The sequence below is a fragment of the Odocoileus virginianus genome, chromosome 4 (assembly GCF_023699985.2).
Source record: "Odocoileus virginianus isolate 20LAN1187 ecotype Illinois chromosome 4, Ovbor_1.2, whole genome shotgun sequence".
Lineage (NCBI taxonomy): Eukaryota > Metazoa > Chordata > Mammalia > Artiodactyla > Cervidae > Odocoileus > Odocoileus virginianus.
This window is the reverse complement of record NC_069677.1, coordinates 13,151,764-13,172,855: the sequence shown is the minus strand read 5'-3', so window position 1 is coordinate 13,172,855 and position 21,092 is coordinate 13,151,764. Positions and strand designations below refer to the sequence as shown.

At 51.1% G+C, this 21,092-nt stretch overlaps 1 protein-coding gene across 14 annotated transcripts in view; it reads left to right on the top strand.

Moving 5' to 3' along the window:
- The first annotated feature begins 3,050 nt into the window (after nucleotides 1–3,050).
- Nucleotides 3,051–21,092, top strand: part of TNK2 (tyrosine kinase non receptor 2) — a 39,409-nt gene continuing 21,367 nt past the window's right edge. For 4 of the 14 annotated variants that reach the window (XM_070466161.1, XM_070466159.1, XM_070466160.1 and 1 more), the window contains exon 1: nucleotides 19,819–20,235. In XM_070466161.1, the coding sequence (XP_070322262.1) occupies nucleotides 20,158–20,235 (78 nt within the window). In that variant the 5' untranslated portion in view covers nucleotides 19,819–20,157. Of the gene's footprint in view, nucleotides 3,890–15,153; nucleotides 15,292–15,907; nucleotides 16,022–16,795; nucleotides 16,945–17,324; nucleotides 17,600–18,812; nucleotides 18,943–19,817; nucleotides 20,236–21,092 lie in introns of those variants that run through there. The other 10 variants (XM_070466154.1, XM_070466150.1, XM_070466153.1 and 7 more) reach the window with 7 other exon arrangements.

Sequence of the window (21,092 nt, the reverse complement as noted above, 5' to 3'; positions counted from 1 at the left end):
CTATCCTGGGAAGGCCCCATAGGGTTACACTATCTGGTTGGTTACACTATCTCTGATGGACTCTAATCCATTCAATAGGTATTCCTGGCACCTACTGTATACTTGGCATTGTTCTGGGTGCCTGTGCCAGTCTGTTCCCAGGCAAAACTTCCTGTTATTATGGAGTTTATGTTGGGGTAGTGGCAGGATAGGGTTGTCAGAAAGTTAAAAGTAAATCATGAATATGAAGGGCATGCTTGAAGATTAATATAACAAAGTTTCTTTTAAAACTTATATTTGGGGGTACTTACAAACCCTGATTGTGGTGTTTCTTGATCTCAGTCCTGGGTATACACACTTTGTAAAACCCAAATCTTTGCATTTCTCTGGATGCATGTTATGACTCAGTGAACAGTTAAAAAAAAAATTACATTCTGAGATTTTCTATTACTGTCTTCTCATTAAAAAAAAAGCCAATTAAAACACTAAATTCAGTTCAGCTACTATTAAGTTGCAACAGGAGTTTAAAAAACATTGCTCTATTTTTAAAAACAAAACAGAACCAAAGAAAAACCTTCAGCCCAATAACTCTGCAGCATCCACCACTCTTGGCTGAGCACCTGCTTACAGGTATGAGACAGGCTGTCTTCCTTGCCCTCCTGCTTACCCAGCGTGCAACCATCTCAAGCCTTCTTAAGGGCAGTGCCACAAGCCTCCCTCAAGCAGCCCCGGCCGCCTCTGCTTAGAACTAGACCTGACAAGTCCTTCTCCCTGCAGTCACTCTGCTCTGGGCAGCTCTCTTCAGGTTCCAGTTCTGGGAAGAGACTGGCACAGGCACTTAGGAGGGTTGGGGTTATCTCTGCAGCCACCTCCTGAGTCTCCTGAACCTTGTGCTTCTAGCCTGTCTCATTTACTCCATTATGGTGTCAGTCCCCTTGGGGCAGAGGAGACTCCCTGGCCACTAGTACCAGAGTCATCAGACAATGCAGAGAAGGAGCCATCCTCTGAGACAATTCCCATCACAGCCCCCACTGCTCAACGTGGTGGTGGGGACAGTCCAGGAGTTGGGACTGGGCAGGATGGGGGTGGGGAGCAGGAGACCTCTTTTCTGTGAGCCTAACGGTCCAGGTAACACTGCACCATGGACACCAGAGGCATGGGTCTGGCTCCTGAGAGCAACTGGAGGGGAGATGGGAGAATGGGGAGTTGGGCTCCCCTAAGAGAATCAGCAGGACCATCCAGTATGTAGGTGCTTTGACCCCTTGCCTTGTTTAATTTTGAGCTTGATTTATCAGCAGAAAAACTTGCTCCAAATCAGTTGTTTGCATCTACTGATCCTCCAAACCTAGTCAGACTTGATGCTTCCCAAAGTTCCTGGGTTTGGTGTTGCTTTGTTGTGCTTTAGTGGTTCAGAGCAGACTTGGGAGTCAGAAAACTGGATTTGAATCCTGGCTTCACCACCACCAGCTGTTGCTTAATTGTGTACAGCCTCATTTCTATCACCTGTGGCATCCTGCGTGCCCTACACTCTGTCTCGGCCCAGGTTGGGTGCATTCACCTTCCTGCTCTGTGGCCCTGGCTCCATGGCAAAGGGCAAACCTTACAGACACTGGTATCGAATGATTTAGTAGGAAGTTGTCCTGCTCACCTCACAGGGCAAGACGCCATGACCCAAATCCACCCAGTCGAGCCCCCCATAGCCGTCTAGAACCCACCCATTCTCATTACCCCACTGTCCCCAGACAAGATCCCTTGGGCCCAATGCCGGAGAATAGGGGCGCAGAGAAGACACCTTTACAGAGTTCTCTGCTGTCTGGGGGCAGTTGTTTGATTACTATACACATTTTATAGATGAAGTACAGTCAGTAACAGGGCCCTACGTCTTTGGGTTCTAAGCCTCACCCCCCAAGGTTGCCTGGGGCTGGGTTAGGCAGGCTGCACTGTCACTGGGAGAAAGAGCTCTGAATTTTCTCCTCTTTTCCAAGTGCATGCCCAGGAGAGAGCAGTGGGAGGGAGGAAGGCCCCCTTTGCCTGGAGCTCTTTCTGCTTGTACTCCCCTAGCAAGAAGTGTCACAGGCCTGAGCCCAGCTCCCCCTTAGACCCAGGGAAAGAGTCGAGACGGTCCAGTTTGGCCTCTGGGCTGCTGATGAGAGATTAGGATTAGACTCCCTCTCTGCAGTCAAACACTCACTGGATTGGAACCAGAAACGAAGCAACTGAGGCCAGGAGGAAGTGGTGATTTTTTTTTTTTTAAACTACATGGTAAGTCGGGGGAGCGGCTGAAATGCTGCTTAGAATTCGAGGCTCCTATTTCAATGCTCCTCCACTGGGCCCTGTTGACTACACCGGCTCAGTGTGAACTCTCTACCTTCTGCTTCACGTCTTCTCCCTTTGGCTCCACCAGAAGGCGCAAGCAGCTCCTCTGGTGGGATGAAGGGGGAGTGGTAGCCGGTTTGAAGGAAGAGAGAGAGGGAGGAGTAAATAGGACCGGGCCCCTTAAAGGGGCGGGTTAATCCCGCCGGGCCCCGCCCCCTGGGGCGGCGCAGGCGCAGGCGGGCTCCAGGAACTCCGGCGGGAGGGCGGGCGCTCCTGGCTCTCGGGCCGGCGCGCTGGGCCGCAGCACCTGCGGGGGCCGGCGCAGGGCGCGGCGCCCGGCGGGCGGACCTCGAAGCCCAGGAGCGAGGACGGGGAGCCGGACCGGGACTGGGGGCGGAGCGGGAGGGGACGCTACCCCGCAGCCCCCTCCCCCGGGGGACGGGGCGGAAGCAGCCGGGCGGGGGGCGGTGTGAGCGAGCTCAGAGGACAGCACCATCTGGAGGGGCGGGACCGCGCGGCCTCTGGGGGGCAGGCGAGTGCGTTGGGCAGTGCCGGCTGGGGGCCCCAGGCGGGGAGTTGTGCAGGAAGAGCGCGGCGGGCTCAGCCCAGGGCTGCCGGAGCAGCAGCCGCAGCGGGTCGGGGTTCTCAGCTGGGGCCCGCAGCAGCTCCGCGGGCTGAAGCTCGGCGTGGAGGAGCAGGGGGGCGTGGGGCCGGCGGTGCAGGAGGAGGGCGGGGTGGGCCCCGGGGTGCAGGAGCGGGGTGGCCGGGGCCACGAGCCCAGTCTGGGGGTGGTGTGGGGGCCGCCGGACGGCGCGGACTGGAGGCGCCCGCCGCCGTGGACTGGCTCCGCGGGCTGGCCGGTGGTGCAGGAGGAGGGGCTGGGGCCCCGCAAGCAGCACCAGGAGAAAGGGGAAGGTAGCCCCGCAGTGCAGGAGCGGGGGGAGGCCCGCACCGGGGTGCAGGAACGGGGGGAGGGGAGCCCACGCCGGCTGCTGCAGCAGCCCGAGCAGCTGTCCGAGCTCGGGGAGGGCTCTTGGGAGCGCAGAGACGAGCTCGAAAGTTCCGGGGAGCAGTACTGGGAGAGCTGCGGGCACCTCAGACGGGAGGCGGTGGTCCTGGGAGAGGTGCCGGCCCGTCGCAAGAGACTCGAACTGCTAGGGAGGGCCCGGCCAGTGGGGCCCCGGGGGCCTGAGGGGGAGGGACGTCTGGGGGTGCAGGAAGCGAATTGGCTGCCTGGGGTACAGGAGGGACAGGTGGTGCGGGCTGTCCAGGAAACATACGTGGACGGGAAGGGGTCCCAGGAGGGGGAGGGGCCCCCTGAGGGGCACAGGCTCCGGAGGCGCAGGCGGAGGAGGAGGTGGTAACCCACGGGCCGGCTGCTCGGCACCAGGGCCGGGCTGGGCCGGGCCGGGGTCGAGGTGAGCGCAGAATGTAGGGGGTTGGGGAGAGGGGAGCAGAAGAGCACCGCGAACCTGGGGGCGTTGGAAACCACTGCCCGGTAGCAAGCAGTGTCCTGCTGGGTCCTTTTCTGCCACCTCGGCTGGGACATCGTAGAAGCAGTCAGTGTCTGCAGTGAACCAGTGGAAGGCAGCAGGTAAGGAAGCCCAGTTCTGTTCTCAATTGGAATTGATGTGTTTGGAAGGAGGGGGCTGCAGTTATCGCAGGAGAGCGTGGTCTCCGAACTGCCTTTTTTTTTATTCCCCGTGTTTAAACCTGGAGAGGACCCAAACAGTGCAGTTTTCAACGGCAAGGCAAGGCCCCTCCCCCCAGCACTGTTTGTGCCAACTGGAGTGATGGGACATTTCCTTAGAGTCTAGACTGGCGGTGAGACTGTCTGGGCGGCTGCCAGGCCTGGGCAGAAGAAAGAGAGGGGTAGCCCTAGGATGAGGTTGCAGAGGAAGTAATCAGCGCTCCCCGCCTCCTCCCCAGCCACACCGGTGGAGGTAGGGGTGCTTCATGCCCTAGCTGGGGCAGTGCAGTCAGCACAGGCTGTCTCACGTCCTCAAATCACATTCCAAAAAAGGGAAGGGGCAGCATTGCTAGCACAGGACCTTATCTTGTAACTGTAGCCATGTGAGCTGAGATGAGTGTGGCAACCAGTGACTTGGGCACGAGCCTGACCTGCTCCCGCCACACCTTCTTGTCACATTTGATTAATAGTGAGGGCCCAGAGCCAAGGATAAATAGTGGGCAGGAGGGTGGAGAGCCACTGGTGAGGCCCTGTCTCCGTGTGGGCTCTCAGGACCCCAGTCTGAAAATGAGGGAGAGGAGGGATATCTGCATCATTGGACTTGGGGCATCCTGTGTGGCCCAGACCTTAGCCCCGCCCCAAGGAGGTGGACAGATGAGCAGCTGAGCTGTGGCATCATGAGTTCTGTACCAGCCAGGGTCAGCTTCCAGCCCAGCTTAGAGGTAGGGCTTGCAGAGGTGGGGGCTGAGTTTGACTTCCTCTTGACTCCCTCATGGTCTGGGTGCCAGGCTGTGCATTCCAGGCTGTTCATTCCTGCCCCATAGGGACTTGGTGGTTCATCTGTTGGCCTCGTCCTCTTAGGGATGCTCATCTCTTACCTGGCACTGTGTGGGTTCTTGCTTCTTTAGCCCTCAGGCGGAGGTGGGTGCAAAATTGCTGCCTGTCTCAGGACTGTCGCCAAGACCCATCTCTGCCCCAGCCCAGGGAGTGGCTCTGAGTCAGATGGCCCCCAGAACCCCTGTCCCAACCGGACTGGGTGGAGATATTCCTTTTCTGTCGGGCATGGGGAGTGGTGGTGGCGTCCTCGGCAGGCAGCTGCTGGGACTCCGCTGGAGGAGCCGGTTAGCCTGCTCTCCTCGCAAACCCAAACTTGACTGTCAGCTTCATCCCACGCCCGCCTGTCATCCTGCCACCACAAACCCTCAGGCACCGGAAGTTCAGCTGCTGTGTCCAAGGTGTCTGGCTCTTTGGGGATGGCCAGACTGGTTCTGGCTCTCTGGTTTCAGTGGAGAGAATTGTTCAAACACGGACACACAAGCTCACACCTTTACCCTTTCTCAGGTTGATTCTTGAATTTGTGGTAGATGAAGAGAAAGAGGACTTTGGCAAGTCTGGGTTTAAACCATTTACTAGCTGTGTAACCCTCTGAGGCAAGATGATGTCTCTGGGCTTCAGGGGGTCTGCTGTTTTCCCAACAGTGTCCTCAGCGTAGAGGGCTCAGACCCTTTGCCTAGCGTCCACCTTCCTAGGAGCCATGAGAGTGGACATTAGGTAGGAGGGATTGGCACTCCCAGACCTTTTCCTGTGTCCCTGAAGTCCATGATTATTCCTCTGCCCTGTGTTTTATTCTGGAAGATGAAGTGCTTTTTCATTTTTTATAACGGCTTTATTGAGGAACATATTGGAACATATTTAAAACATAATTTAATAAGTTTTAACATTTGTATATACCTGTAAAACTACCACTGCAATCAAGATAATGAACATACCCATTATTTCCAAACTCCCCCCAAAAAGTTTTTTGTGCCCCTTTGTAATCCATTCATCCTACCCCTTCTCTGCCATCCCCCTTCCCTAGGTAACAGTGGTCTGCTTTCTGTCACTACATATTAGTTCACATTACCTAAAATTTATGTAAAATGGAATCATACAGTATTTTTGTTTGTTTGTTTTGACTTGGCTTTCTTTAAGTCAGCATAATTATTTTGAGATTCATCTATGTTCTTGTGTGTATCAATTGCTTATTCCTTTTTATTGCTGAGTAGTATTCCTTTGTATGTGCATACCACAGTCTCTCTATCCATTAACCTTCTGATGGGTTGTTTTCAGTTTTTGGTTATTACAGTAAAACTACTATGAACATTCGTATAAGTCTTTGTATGGACATATACTTTTATTTCTCTTGGGTAAATCTTTAGGACTGGAATAGTTGGAGCATATGGTAGATGTACATTTCATTTTTTAACAAAGTGCCAGACTGCTTTCCAGAGTGGTTGTACCATTTTACATCCCCACCAACTGTGTATGAAAGTTCTAGTTTGCTACTTTGTCAGCATTTGTCAGTCTCTTTAAGTTTAGACACACTAATAGGTCTGTAATGGTATCTCGTTTTGGCTTTAATTTGCGTTTATGTAATGACTAATGCTGAGCATCTTTTCATGTGCTTATTTGCCATCTGTTTATCTTTGGTGATGTGTCTGTTGAAATTGTTTATCCATTTTTTAATTGTGTGGGTTTCTTTTCCGTTCTAAGTTTTGGGAGTTCTTTTGTATTCTGGATTCAAACCTTTTTGGGATATATGATTTGAAAATATTTTCTTCCAGGCTTTGGTTTGCATTTTGATTCTCCTCACTGTGTCGTTCAGAGAGCCGAAGTTTTAAATTTTAATGAACCTCAATTTACCAATGTGTTCTCTTATGGATTTTGCTTTTGGTGTCTTAAGAACTCTTTGCCTAACCGAAAGCATGATAGTTTTCTTCTATAACTTTTATAGTTACGGATTTTACATTTAGGTCTATGGTCTATTTGGGTTTAATTCTTGGGTTAGTATATGTTGCATGTTCAAGGTTAATCCATGTTGTAGCATGTGTCAGAATTTTTTTCTTTTAAGGCTGAATAGTCATCCATTGTATGACTATATTGCATTTCATTTATTCATCAATCAATGATTACTACAACCTTTTGCTATTGCCAACAATGTTGGTGTAAGATGGTGTTGTTTTTTAAATTTCAATTTCCAGTTTTTTACTTCTGAATATTATATACTCATATCTTCCCATCTTGCTAAACAGACTTGTTCTAGTAGCTTTTTTGTATCTTCCATTGGATTTTATACGTAGACTGTCATGTCATCTGCTAGCAGGTTTACTTCTTCCTTTCTGATCTTTGTGTCTGTTTTTTTTTTCTTGCCCGATTGCACTGGCTAATCCTCTGGTATAATATTAAGTGGAACATTAGATATATTGTTTCTGATCTTCAGGGGAAAGTGTTCAGTATTTCACCATTATGATAGTTTAAGTTTTTCATGTATGATCTTTATCAGTTTGAAGAAGCTCCCTTCTATTCTTATTTTACTGGGATTTTTAATAGAAAATCCATAGAAATGGATGTTGGGTTTTGTCAAATGTCTTTTTCTGTGTTTATCAAAATGATCATAGGATTTTCTTTTTTAGTTAATGTGTGGAATTGTAATGCATTAATTTTTTCAAATGCTAAATCAACCTTGCATTCCTGAGACAAGCTCCATTGGGTCGTGATGATTATTCTTTCTATTGTTGAATTCTGTTTTCTAAAGAATTTGTTAAGATTTTTTGCATCTATCTTTTTGAGGATAGTTTTCTTTCCTTGTAATGTCTGCAGGATTCATGATATACATCTTTAATTTATTATAGTCTGCCTTCAAGTGATGTAAGAACCATAAAATAGTACATTTTCACTTTTTCTTTCTTTTATGCAGTTATTATCAAAAATTTTATTTATGCATGTGACAACCCCCACGCAGCAATGGTAAAATTTTTGTTTAAACAGTTAATTTATCTTTTAAAGTATTTTGAACAGTAAGAAAAATATGTTAACTATTTAACCATGTAGTTGCCATTTCCAGTGCTATTCATTTCTTTGCATAAATCTGTGTTTCTATATTGGAGAAGGAAGTGGCAGCCCAATCCAGTATTCTTGCCTGGAGAATCCTCTAGATAGAGGAGCCTGGTAGGCAATAGTCCATGGGGTTTCACAGAGTTGAACATGACTGAGCAATTTTCACACACACACGTTTCTATGTGGTATTATTTTTATTCTGTCTGAAGGATTTCTTTTAACATTTATTGTAGTGCAGGACTGCTGATATTGAATTCTTTCAGCTTTTACATATTTAAACAGTTTATTTAGTCTTTAATGATATAGTGCCTCTGTTCTCTCATTTCCATTGTTTTCTGCAAGAAATTTCTTGTTCCCTGTATGTAGCATGTCTCCCTTGCCTTTCCCAACTACTTTTTGATATGTTATCATTGACTTTGAGCAATTTGGTTATGATGTGCAATGATATAGTTTTCTTCTTGTGTCTTGTGTTTAAGTCATTGAGCTGCTTGAATCTGTGGGCTTTTAGTTCCCTGTTCTGTAGCCTGGAAACTCAACTATAGGGCTGACGTCCTCTGTTTCCTGTCTCCTAGGTATCACTGGTCTTTGTGTCTTGATATACAGTGTCTTCAAAACCATTTTGTATATTTTGTCCATTTTTCTGTTGTTTCTATCAGGAGGGTAAGTTTGATCTGTATTGTTCTGTCTTGGCCAAAGATGGGGACTTTAATTCTCTCATTACCACCCTCTACTCTTCCCATCTTCCAGTCCATCCACTGTGGATGTATCTCATTTTTTCTTCAATCTGCTGTTCATTGTTTATGGTATGATGTAGTAAACTGTGACTTTTCTTTTCCTGCACACTTTTTTGTTTTTCCTGGAGTTGACTTTTCTTGTTTGCTTAGTATTCTATGTACCTTTCAGTTAGACTCTCCACTCGCTGTCTAAATTTCTCAGGATGTCAATTCTGTTAAGAATTCTATCAGATTCACCTTTCTGAAGAAGTCTCTTTTAGACCTTGTGCTCTGACGTCATGGATTAATTGTTCTCTATCACCGATGCTTAGTCGTCCTGCTGGGCTCTCCCTTTCAGTATCCTGGGCATTTCCATCACTGCCTTTCTGTGTTGCATCCCATTTCCTATCTTCTCCTTTGTTGGTTTATTCTCTAATTTGGTATAGCACGTTGTTTAATAGTTTCCCAAGAGGAGGGTGAAAGAGTGGTAGATTGTTCTGAGACCTTGCCAGTCTGATACTCAAGTCACTTAATTACTGAATATAGAGATCTAGGCTGGAAATGGCTTCCCTGATAGCTCAGTTGGTAAAGAATCTGCCTGCAATGTAGGAGACCCTGGTTCGATTCCAGGCTTGGGAAGATCTGCTGAAGAAGGGATAGGCTACCCACTTCAGTATTCTTGGGCTTCCCTTGTGCTCAGCTGGTAAAGAATCCGCCTGCAATTTGGAAGACCTGGGTTCGATCCCTGGGTTGGGAAGATCCCCTGGAGAAGGGAAAGGCTACCCACTCCAGTATTCTGGCCTGAAGAATTCCATGGACTGTATAGTCCATGGGGTCGCAAAGAGCTGGACATGACTGAGCGACTTTCACTTTTAGGCTGGCAATTGCTCTGGAATCTTAAAAACATTGCTGCTAAGTTCTAGAGTTAACATTGATGTCTAAAGTCATTCCCAGTCCTTGTTTTGTCCCCTTGCCCAGAAGTTTATAGCGTCTTTTCTTCATTGCCAGTATTCTTTAATTCTGTAGCTTTGGTGTGGACTTTTGCTCTACATGTAGCAATTCCCTGTACTTTTTCCTCCATCCCTTCTGTCCTGATTTTAGCAATTTTGATAGCAGAAAGTGTCTGTTGATGTTATTTTATACCATGGCATGGATGAGATAGAAAACTACTAAATTCACCAGAAGTTTTATTTATTTTATTTTATTTTTTTTGTTCTTAGATTGCTTTTATTTTATTTTATTTTTTTATTAGTTGGAGGCTAATTAGTTTACAAAAATTCACCATAAGTTTTAATAGAAACATTGGAAGAATGGGTTAGAGTTTTTGGCTTGGGAAATACCCATATTTCACTAAAAAACAAACAAAAAAACACCTTTTTTTTTTTTTTTAAAGGACTTAATTTGATAACATTTTAAGACTCAGTTTTTTTTAATTAGAAAAATTAAGAGAAGTGTGTGAATCTAAGGAAGAAATTTTCAGAATGAATTCCTTAGAAATTTAGTAGAATGATTTTTCCATCTAATAGGATTCAGTGTTAAGAATTACCATCTGTATAGTAAGTAGTCCTGTAAACAGGTGCTCATGGCCGTGATGAGAAGGGCCTTCTGAGAGTGGTCAGGGTCAGTGGGGGAGAATATTTGAAAACTCGACTGTTCTGGCCAGGCCCAATGATAAGCACAATTATAGGCTTTCTCCAGAGCAGCAGTTCTTAACCCCTGTCTGGATTCATCTGAAGAGACTTAAAGATATGGTGCCTAAATCTCACTTAGACCAAGTTTAGAATCTCAGTGGGTGGGACCCATACATTGACACATTCCTACCCACCAGGTGATTTTTTAATACACAGCTAATGCCGAGAACAGCTGCTCTAGAGTTTAGCAGAGACCCTTGCTTCTCAGAGTGTAAACTAAGGATGAGCACATTATCACTGGGAGCTTGTTAGAAATGCAGAACTTAGACCCTGCCCAATATCTCTGGAATCTGAATCTGCATTTTAACAAGATTCCTCAGGTGATCTCTATGGGCTTTAAAGTTTGTGAAATAGTACCTCAACTATTTATTCAACAAATAGATTTGCAAATAGATCTGTTGAGCAAATTTATAAGCACCTACTGCAGGGCAAGACTGCTGGGAGTGGTGGTGATGGGTCTGTTGAATTTTTTATGTCTCCTGTCCTGTTTGTAATTTTTTATTCCCCTTGTTTAAAAAAAAAAATAATATCCTCTTCTTGTTTTATGTAAGAAGACAAGATAAAACATCTTGTCTCTCTCAGGATATTAATGAGCATTTTCTGTCAAAAATTTTCTTCTCTTGTGTAGTCTGTTTCTTCTCAGTTCCTCTTTTCTGTATTTTACTTTCTTCCATGTTAGAAGCTTTGCTTGGGTGTCTGAAAATTTTTTTGTCCTCTGCTCTTGTCTACAAAGCACTGGGTGGTCTTATTCAGAGCTTCTTTGTATGGTGACCTGGCTGGACAGTTTGAGGGGGACTCCCAGTGTTGGTTTCTTTGTATCTTTCTTGCCTGATCAGAGTCCCCAGAAAGGATACCCCTGTCTTCTGCTAGGGATGGAGGCCTGGCTGCATGTTGCTGGGGGGACTGGAGAAGGGTAACTAGAATCGCCATATCTATGCGTGCTTTCCTTTTTGGGACCACGGCACCCAGTTCTCAGCCAGACCTGCTGTGCCAGTCAAAGACTTGCAGTTTACCTCTGAAGGAAAGTCCCGATTTTGCTGGGTGGTACCAGGGCAGCCACCCAGTGGCTTTGTACTGGAGAGGGAGTCCAGAGGGGTCTTACTGCTTCTTAAACAGCTTTTAACTAATCCTGTGTATTTTTAGCACTTCTGTCTGTCTCCTGTTCTTCTTCTAGAGGTTTCTGGGGCTGCTAGTTCCCAGGTCTTCTGAGGATTCTGTGGGGGGCAGTCAGGCACTTTTCACCCTGAGATTGGGGATTTTCTCAGGTCTGCTCCCCGTTCTGACTACTAAAGCTTTGTTGTGGTTTTTCTCCTCTGCTCTTCTCCCTGTCCTTAGAGACTTTTGCCATTCAGAAAGTTTCTCTTTTGACAATTGCCACCTCAGTAGGGCTTTGGGAAGAAGTGGAATTACACACACGTGTGCCATCTCTCTTTTCCTGAAACCTCTGTCCCCTCTTTAAACTTCCTCGCAGGATCCGTGAATTCATTCAGTTAAATATAAATAAATAGGATTCCAGTCCTGCCCTCCATGAGCCCCAATCCTCCAACCAAGCTGTTTGGTGTCTGGTTGTATATGGACTGAATTCTGGTGCACCTGTTACTCCCTGTGTGACCCTGGTCATGTCCCCAGAGCCTCAGTTTCCTCATCTGTAAAACTGGGATAATGTAGGGTAGTAAGGGGGAAGGTTATTCAGGCAATAAAAAATAAAAGCTTTTAGTAAAGAACTTGCACACAATGTCTTTTTGAGGACCTGGGTTGTGACTTCTCCTTCATACTCCCCCAAACCTAGCACAGGGTGAGCACATAGTGGGTATGTGGTGAGTGACTGTAGGGGGCGGGTGTTGAGAAGTCTGGTCTGGGCCCTCCTTCAGCATCTCTAGGTTCTGGGAGACACGGACTTCTGCTGGAGGTGAGAACTCCGGGTTCTTTCTGTCTCAGCCTGGATGCTGTGCCTCCTCCCAGGCCCCAGCCTTGGCAAGGCTGCCCCTTCATGGCTAGAAGGGAATCGCCATTGCTCTGAACTGTTGATCTCCCCTGACTCTTAGGGACCAGTCCCTGTGACAACTTCTAAGGCGCCTGAGACGTGGCATGGCCCTTCCCTTTCAGGGTCTCACTTTCTTTATGGCTAAAATGGGTGGAATTTAGGGTATCTTAAAATATCTTGTAGTCCCTGACATTACTCTCCCACCTCTGGATTCCTCCTCTCCCAGTTCAGCAGTCCACCCTGCACTGGATATTCCTAGTTCCTGGGGTTCTGGTGTGGACACAGTCCCAGGGGGATGAGCAATCCCGCTCTCAGAGTAAATGCTCTCCAGTTCACAGCTCTGGCTTCATTCCCCACCCCACCTCCAGGCCCCAACAATAGGCCCCTTCAGCTCTAGGCTCTTGCTGAGGGGGTGGGGTGGGGTGAGGCCTGAGCCGGACCAGCCCTGGAAGAGCTCTGGGAGTGGCTGGCTGCTGGGAGCTGGACTCCATCCTTCATCTCTTCCCGGGAGCCTGTACTTCTGGGCCTTGGTGCCGTGATGATGCTTGGGCCAGAGGGTGCTGAGAGGCAGTTTGCTGCAGTGCCCTGCATCCCAGCCCTGGCACTCAGGCGTGTGTGGTGCGCGTGTGCAAGAGACCCAGACAGCTGCTGGAATTTACCCACTGACACACGCGGGTGGTGTTTATATGCGGGGGAGGGATGCTTCAGGAATGTGTCAGGACTCTCAGTACATCCCCTCTCTGGGTGTCAGGGTTGGCACACCAGTCTTCAACTGGTGGAGCATGAAACAGCTACGAAATACTTTCAAGACCAAATGGATAGATGTGGGGAGGTGTTGGGCTCAGCCTGGGTCTGTGTTGTGGTATTTAGTCAGCTTCTTCCCTTTGCTTTCTGAAAGTTACACTTGCTTCTCTGTTGGAGTCAAAGGCGATGAGGCATAGGAGGGTCCCTGTACCTGGCGTGTCTGTCCCGGCTTCCACGCCCTGCCTTCCCACCCTCTCACTCCTTAGCCCCTGTCCTTTCTTTGAGGCTGGGATGCCTGACAAACCAGACCTCCTTCCCATCAGTCAACCCTGTGGCATCCTGTACCCCAGCTCTTCCCCCCTCAGCATCTCCGTCCAGTCTGATGAGAAGGCAGCCTTCAGTCAAAACTCCCCCTCTGTCTTGAGGGACTGCTGTGCTGTCCCTGGGGCTGAAATAGCTTTGTGGGAGCAAAGTAGCTTAGTAGTTCTGGACAAGGGTAATTGTAATGAGATTGGTAGCCCCTCTTCCCACAAAGGTACTTGCTTTTCTGGATTAGAAATAATGACGGGGGTTAGGGGGTGAAGGGGGAGCAGAGCAAAGCCAGAGTCAACGAGGGCAACCAGGCTTATTCCTGGTATTCACTGGATGTAAGGTCGCACCAGCTCATTGGAATAGAGACAGGCCTCCTTCCGAGGGTCCGTCACAAAGGCTTGAGGTCCTTTTCAGCGAACTCTCTTGACCGGGTGCCTTGCCAGATTCTTCCTTCAGGGTGACAGATATAAACAGATGGTTATTTTACTTTGTACAGACCACAAGAGAGGTACATATGTAGGGCTCCTTCAATAGAATTTTATATTAATACAGAGTGGTACAGAAACAGTGACCCTTAAAGGATCAGAGCATGATAATTAAAAAATTTTTTTCTTTCTTTTGACTATTTTCCACATGTACTATTATGTGATATGCCACTCTTGTTTTCAAATATACTTTAACAAGATAACATAGGAAGCATTGTGGGAAAAAAAAACATTTGGGAATAGGAAATAGGAATTTACAAAGGAGGTGATGTTTTATCTGGGTCTTGAGGAATGTGTAGGAGTTCATGATGTAGACAGTAAATCACAAAGCATAGTGCAAAGACATTAAGCTCCAGGAAGGGGTATTTGATTTGGTTGGAATATGGAGACGTTTGAAGGAAATGATAAAAAATGTGGAGGTGGACAAATATACAAGAGGTGGATTGTGAAGGGCCTTGTAGTTGGCTTGGTGAGGAGTTACAGAAAGATGTAAGCAGGAAAGGAACTTCAGATCTGTGTTCAGATGACAGTATAACAGTAGGGAACTATGTACCAGATGCTGTGCTAAGTGTGCTATTCGTGAACTCACTGAGTTTGCATTTGATGAAGGAGGCACTGTTTATTTCCATTTTACAGATAAGGAAATTGAGGCTTAGAGGCTGTCATTTGCCCAAATGATTAGAGAGTGATACAACCAAGATTTCTGTTCAGGTTCTTTCTGACTCTTGTCCCAGTGAGATTGATGGGAGGAAGAATGAGGAGGCAAAGAGCAGATTTTATGGTCTGCCCCAAGGGGGAGTAGGGAGTTATGGCCAGGGAGCCCAGGGTGAGGTTTCCAGCCTAGGTGGCCAGTGTTGGCTTGTGACATTGTCAGTTCGGATACAGGAGCACACGGATACAGGAGGCCTTGGTTTAAGGCGGGGCAGACTGAACTCAGTGTGGACACATAGACTTTGTGGTACCCATGCATCCTCCTGCTGGAGCCAGCTGGGCATGTCTGGAAACACAGGTCTAGAGCTTCAGGAGCTCAGGAATGTACATGAGGCTAATCATTGGAGCCCTGGGAGGAGAGGAGGTGATCTCCACCCCGCCCCCGGTACAGAGAGAAGGAAGGGAAAGTTTCAAAGTCTTAGGAAATACCAGCAGTTAAGGACAAGGGTGAAGAACCTTCAGGGTTAGTTAGACTCAAGGCCTGTGGGCCCAGAAATGCTGGCAAATACGCCTCAGCCTTGACTGTCCCAGGACCTCAGCTGCCAAGCTCCCCTGGAAGGGAGTAGGTCACTGTGTCCTGGAGATGGAGAGGGTGTGGACAGCCATGGTGTGTGTCTGAATCACCCTCTTCTCTCCCTTGGCCTGTGGCCAGCCTCCTCCCAGACCAGTGTGATTTCAGACCTGGGATGACCTGAAGGAGTAAGGTTTCCTGGTGCAGTTCCTCTGGGATGAAGTCCCACGGGGACCAGCCTGACCCTGGTCTAGAAGCTTAGGCCTTGCACACAAGAGGGTGAGTTGAAGGTGACCGGGCTTGGTGGGGCGAGCATATGGAGGCAAGATAATCCTCAGGTCAGAAGAAGAGTCATAACCTACCCCCCCCCGCCCACACACACACACACACACTCTTTCTCCCCTCCTGTGTGTTATCTTCCCTCCAGGGCCTGGAGAAGATGGAGGGCAGAGGTGGCAGAGGGCTGGCCTGGAGGTGGGGTTGGCATATATTCCCGAGAATACGGTAGATTGTTTTGGAAAAATCCTCTGGCCGGAAATTACATGTCATGTCTGCTCCTCAGTGTGGATTTGTCACTCCACTGATGCTGTCGGAGAGCCTGGGGGAGGGGAGTGGACAGCAGAGGCAGGCTGGTTCCTGGCCATTATCGGCTCCCTTTGGCGATAAGGGGCCAAGTTGTTGATCACAGGGTGTACCTGTGGGCTGGGTTCCCCAAACCCGAGAGGCAGTTTGGATCTTGTGGATGTCTTGTAACAGGATGGCATTAGGAGGCAAGAGATTTAGGAAGGGAGGAGGTAGGGAGAAAGCAGGAAGGGGGAGTGGTTTAGATCAGACCCTTTATCCAACCTGGAGAAGGGATGTGTGGGCATCTTTTTCAGCCTCTCTCTTTCCACAGTCTCCTGAGTTTGGGTTCCTGCTGCTGTTCCCAAAACCAGTTGCTGCCTTCTGGAGCTCTGGAGACCTGCAGTAGGCACAGAGGAGCTTCTGCCCAGAATAAGCACCCCGCCTGGTAGGGTCGCTTCCCTGGTTGGCTCAGCGGTAAAGAATCTGCCTGCAATGCAGGAGACCCCCATTCGACTTCTGGGTCAGAAAGATCCCCTGGAGAAGGGAATGGCAACCCACTGCAGTATTCTTGCCTGGAGAATCTCATGGACAGAGGAGCCTGGTGGGCTGCCGTCCATGGGGTTGCAAAGAGTCGGACACGACTGAGTGACTAACAGCACACACCCTGGCAGGGTCATCCCATGTACCAACTTGCTTCACGTTGGAGAAGGAACTTCTGAAGACAGTGAGCCTTATGGGAACTTACTTGGTGCCCACTTGGGGTCTCTTTCCTCAGTCTCGAGGTGGTGTGTGTTAATGTCTCAGCCTTTCCCTCCTCCTCTGCCCCAAACCCCAAAGGGGTGAGGGTGCCTTGAGCTCAGCCCTAAATAGCTGGTGCCGAGGAGTCAGTGGATGCTTCACATGCCGTGGTAATGAGAGGGTGTGCATGTGGCACCTTAGGGCCCTCCGGGCTGGAGGGAGAGGAAGAGCCTCTGCAGTGGGCCTTCCTCCATTGGCAGTGTCATCCTGGCAGTGGGGGGGGACCGCCCAGTTGGACTCATGTTGGAGCAGCTCCTCCAGCAGGGAGTGTGGGTGCTTGCACTCTTCTGAGGCCAGAGAGGTCAGCCCCAGTACTCTCCCCGGCCCTGAAGGCTCTGAGTTCCTTGGCGCTGGGCCAGCACAGTCTTGGGGCGGGATGGGGGAGGGACGGCGGCGGCGGGGAGAAGTCAAGGCCGAGAGACGAAGCGGGGGCTGCGGTGGCCTGCGGTCTCCCCCGTGCGGACGCCGGGGGCGTGGCTTCCATAGCCGGCGAGGAGTGGGCTGGGCAGGTTAGCTCGGAGTGCGGATCGGCGGTGCGGAGCCGCGGCGGTGCACTGCGGAGCCTGCCAGGTGGGCGCATTCTTGGAGCCAGGTAGAAGCTGGGCTGGAAGGAGAGGTTTCAGGCCCCAAGGTCTAGAGGGAGGGTCTCGGGTTGAGTCAGGGTAGGGGCTCTCAGATGGACCTCCCCCCAATCATGGAGTATGGGGACCCTTGAATTCCCAGGACCTGATCGGTGGATCGGGGGTCCTGGAGGCATCTAGGGGCTGAGGGGAGCTGTGGGTCTGTGGTCTGTGGTCAGTAAAGGTGCGGACCCACACCTGGCTCTCTGGGTCGGGGCGGGAGGGCAGCTGGTGGCGCTGCTCTGCGGAGAGGTGGCTCCTTGGAATGGAGGCTGGGATTGGGGGAAGGGCAGCTGCAGGCACAGCGGGAGAGGCCGGTAACCAACCCGCTCTGCTCGGGCTGCAGGTGGCAGATGTGGGGCGCCTGTGGGGCAGAGGACCCGGCCTGCTGCTGGCTGGGGCGCTGTAACGGCCCCTGCCCTCCTGAAGGATGTCGGAGGCCCGGCCCCGCAGGACGCAGGGCAGTGACGCTGCCGGTGCGCTGGAGCGGCGGGGGGCTGCGGGAGGGCTCAGCTCCCCTCTGTGGCCCGAAAGCCGGGAGTTTGGATTTCATGGGGGAGAGATCTGCATATCAGCGCCTGACTGGGGCGAAGGAGGAACCGCAGGTAAAGGGGCAGCCAGATAGCCGGGACCCTGTCGTCTGCTGGTGAGCTGAGGACAACCTGTCAGGAGTGAGGGGTATCTATGCTTCTGGGCCCCAGGACAGATCCTGGGGGCTAGGAGGCTGGGTGGAGAAGGGTGGTGTGTTTGTGTTGGGGGGTAGGATGGGGAAAGTCAGTGGTGATGAATTCCTGTTGCTGACATCTGCTTCAGTGTCTTTGAGTCCTTAGGACCCAATTAAGCTGCCCTTTGGGCTTGCCTTAGTGCTGCATGGGAGCATTGGGAGCACTGCCAGGATATGGATTTAGTCTTTCACGGACACAGAGTCCGTGTGCCTGGACATTCCCTCTTGCGGCTTTATGAATCTGCATATTAAGCCAAATGACCTTGTTTGCTTTGGAAAATATGATCAGGGTGTTTATGGGTCTGCCTCCCTTACCCTTGAAGATCAAGCATTCTCTCTCTTGGCCAATAGAGGGCAGTGACTGCCAGGACAAAGCTGTGGTAGGAGGGTGCTGTTTTCCAAGGCTGGTAAAAAGGGGTCCAGAGCTGGTCTGAGCTCTGACCCCTGACCACGCTTTGCTTTTCTTCACAGCCTCCTACAGCTGGATTGCTGAGCAAGCTGTTGAGGCTTGTTCTTACCTGATGTGCAAGGGGAGAATCAGGTCTGGGGTTCCAATGAGTTTGGGACACATCTTTCTGGGTGGTTATAATTTTCAATTCGGCCCTTCCAATCCAGCAGTTCTCGCAACTTTCGATAGAGGGAGTGATCCTGCTTAAATTGTCCCCTTTAAGTCAGATGCCTGGGTCTCCAGGGTGGTGCTTGGTGGGAGGTGGGGATAGGCTTCTCTGTGCTCTTGGCATTGTGTGCCAGCATTTAGGGGGAAGTTAGCTCCAGTGTGACCGTGACCTGACCTTGTCTTGTCCGTTAGCTGTGATTCCATTCTAAGACTGGTGATTCACTGGGACCCAGGAGAGGCTGCACCTGGCTGGCATCATAAGTGGCTGGCATCAAGGGTGGTGGGGGATGAGAGGGGGATGGGAAAGAGGGGCTGATTGCCTGGGGTGTCCCATTCCCCCCCGCCTTGGATCAGGTCAGGAAATGTCTGTCCCTTCAAGCACTTCCTTGCCAGGAAGGTCAAGCATTGAGAGAGAGGCCCTAGAAAGAGCCTGGGATGCTGACTCCCCAAAACTCTCACCCCAGCTGCCTGCTCCACCAGCCAGCTGGGGCTCCCAGAGCTGGTGGCCAGCTGGAGAGGGACAAGAGAGCAGTGTGCAAGAAACGGGCTCCCTGGGCATGGCTGAGGTGGGGGCTGAGGGAGCCGAGAGAACTTCCTGCAGCTGTCAGGTGTGTCTGGGGGCTGTAGTGAGGGGGGTGTAGGAGCAGCTGGCGCCCTTGAGGAGGGCCAGAGGGATCAATTGTCAGCTCTAGGAACAGGGGGGGCCTGGGGGGGTTGATGGAGTGACGCAGTTCCCTCTAGCTGCGGCTGTTGTCCCTGTGTGTAGGTGCTGTTCAGGAGACATCTTATAGCCTGGAATCCTATAGTTTCCGAGTGGGGCCATTGCAGGGTTTAGGGGCTTATTTGTTTGTTTTGAGGGGGCTTTGGATCTTCGCCAGCTGGTCTGGGGAGGAGGCATCCTGGGTGATGTGCGTAGCAGACAAGGGAACCCCCGGGGAGGGGGTGGAGGTTCCTCACCGTGCCCCCCCACCCCCACCCACCCTTGGCTGGACTGCCCCACTCTGGCAGGCTGCCAGAGTCCTATTTCCGTCGGGCACCAGGGTAACAGGGCCACATTAGGGCCTGAGCCAGGAGACGCCCAACCAAGGCTGGGGCTGGGAGATGGGGGAGGGTCTCCGAAGGGTCTGCATGCAAGGTCCAGGGTTGACTTTCTGGTGTCCAGGCCCCCTCACTAGCCCTCAGAGCCCCCACACAAGCACGCATGGGGGCCTCTTTGTAGATTGCTGCATGATTGACATGGCCCCCACCCTAAAATCCCAGGAGTTGTCTGCGACTGTGGGGGCTGGGGTGGAAGCCAGAGACAGGGGGCCTTGTGTTTGTGGAGGTGGGGGGGCAGCGCGGGTGGCTGGGAGGAAGAGTCCCCCCATTCCCGCCGCCTTCTTGGCAGCGATTCAGAAAGGTCCTTTTTCAGCCACTGTCAGAGCTGCTCAGCTGGGGAGGGAGGGAGGCGGAGGGAGGGCGGGCGGTCGGGTGGGGGAGCCCAGGAGTAGGGCTGAGCTGTGACCACTGCGCTGGAGAGAAGGCAGAGAGGCAGGACAGAGGACCCAGGCTACAGCCACCCCAGAGGAGAGCTCACTCGCTCCTGCCAGGCTGGCCAGCTGTGGGAACAGCTGTAGCGTAGAGCAAAGGGGACCACCCTATTTTTCTACTGCATTCACTGCTCCTGGTGTGGGCTCTGGGGGGCCTCTGGGGCAGACCTCTGGCCAGCCTCCCTTCTGGGCAATACCTGCAATTCAGGAGCTGAGACCACTGCTTCCCATCCGCCCCCACTTCTTGGGCCAGAGCCCTGGTGACCTGGTCAGGGTGGGTCCGGCTCCGTGGACATGCCAGCAGCTCGTCGTTTCCCGGGCCTCGAGCTCTCATTCCCTCTTCTAGCCAGACTCCGGCGGAGACTGTACACAGTGAGTCGGGGGCTGGGGGCGGGAGTGGACGGCCGGGACTGAATCAGCTCATCAGAGCCAGCCCTGCGCTGAGGGCCAGCGAGCAGGACGGGGCGGGCTCGACAGGGGTTCAGGGCCTCTCTGCTCCGGCGGCTGCGTTCTTGGTGACGAGTGTGTCAGAAAAGTGTTGTGTGGGAAGTGTGTGTGCCAGCCACGAGAGCTACACGTGTCAGACACAGGTGTGTGGACTGGGCTGTGCTGGGGGAAGCAAAGACACGGGCTGGTGGCGGGGTGCGGGGGAGGACTTGTCCAGGGTCACCCTGGGCTGGGTGGTAGAGACGGGGCTGGGACCCTGGCTGCGTTCTTCTTTTCCGTGGGATCCCAGTGTTCTCTCCCGTCTTCCCACACATGCCCCCCCACGCAGAGCAGCCCTGTTCCCAGGGCTGGGGAGCAGGGAGATTTGTTAGCTGGTGTTTTGGGAAAAAGTAACAGGCCAGACTGTGCTTTCTCAGAGACTTCTTCAGGGGAGGGGCCCCTGGGTCTCCCCCAGCCCCGATCACACAGGATAGGCCTTTGAGCTGTTCTCAGGAGTGACTGCCTCCTACCCCTGGCAGCATAGGGTTGAGGGGCCTGGAGCACTGGGACTTGGGGACTGGGGAGGATGCAGTGGGGGTCTTCAGACCACCTGCTCTGGTGGCCAGCCTCATCTTAGGCTGAGCCGTGTTGGGGGTGGGATCACTCTGCTCCAGGGACTGGGTAGTGATGATGGTGGCATGAGCTGGCCCCGTCTGGTCACTCCACAGAGAGACACTGCCTGGGTTAGTGATTTTCACAGGGGTCCTTTGGGGCTTTCTTCTGGAAAGCAGTGGTGCCCTGCT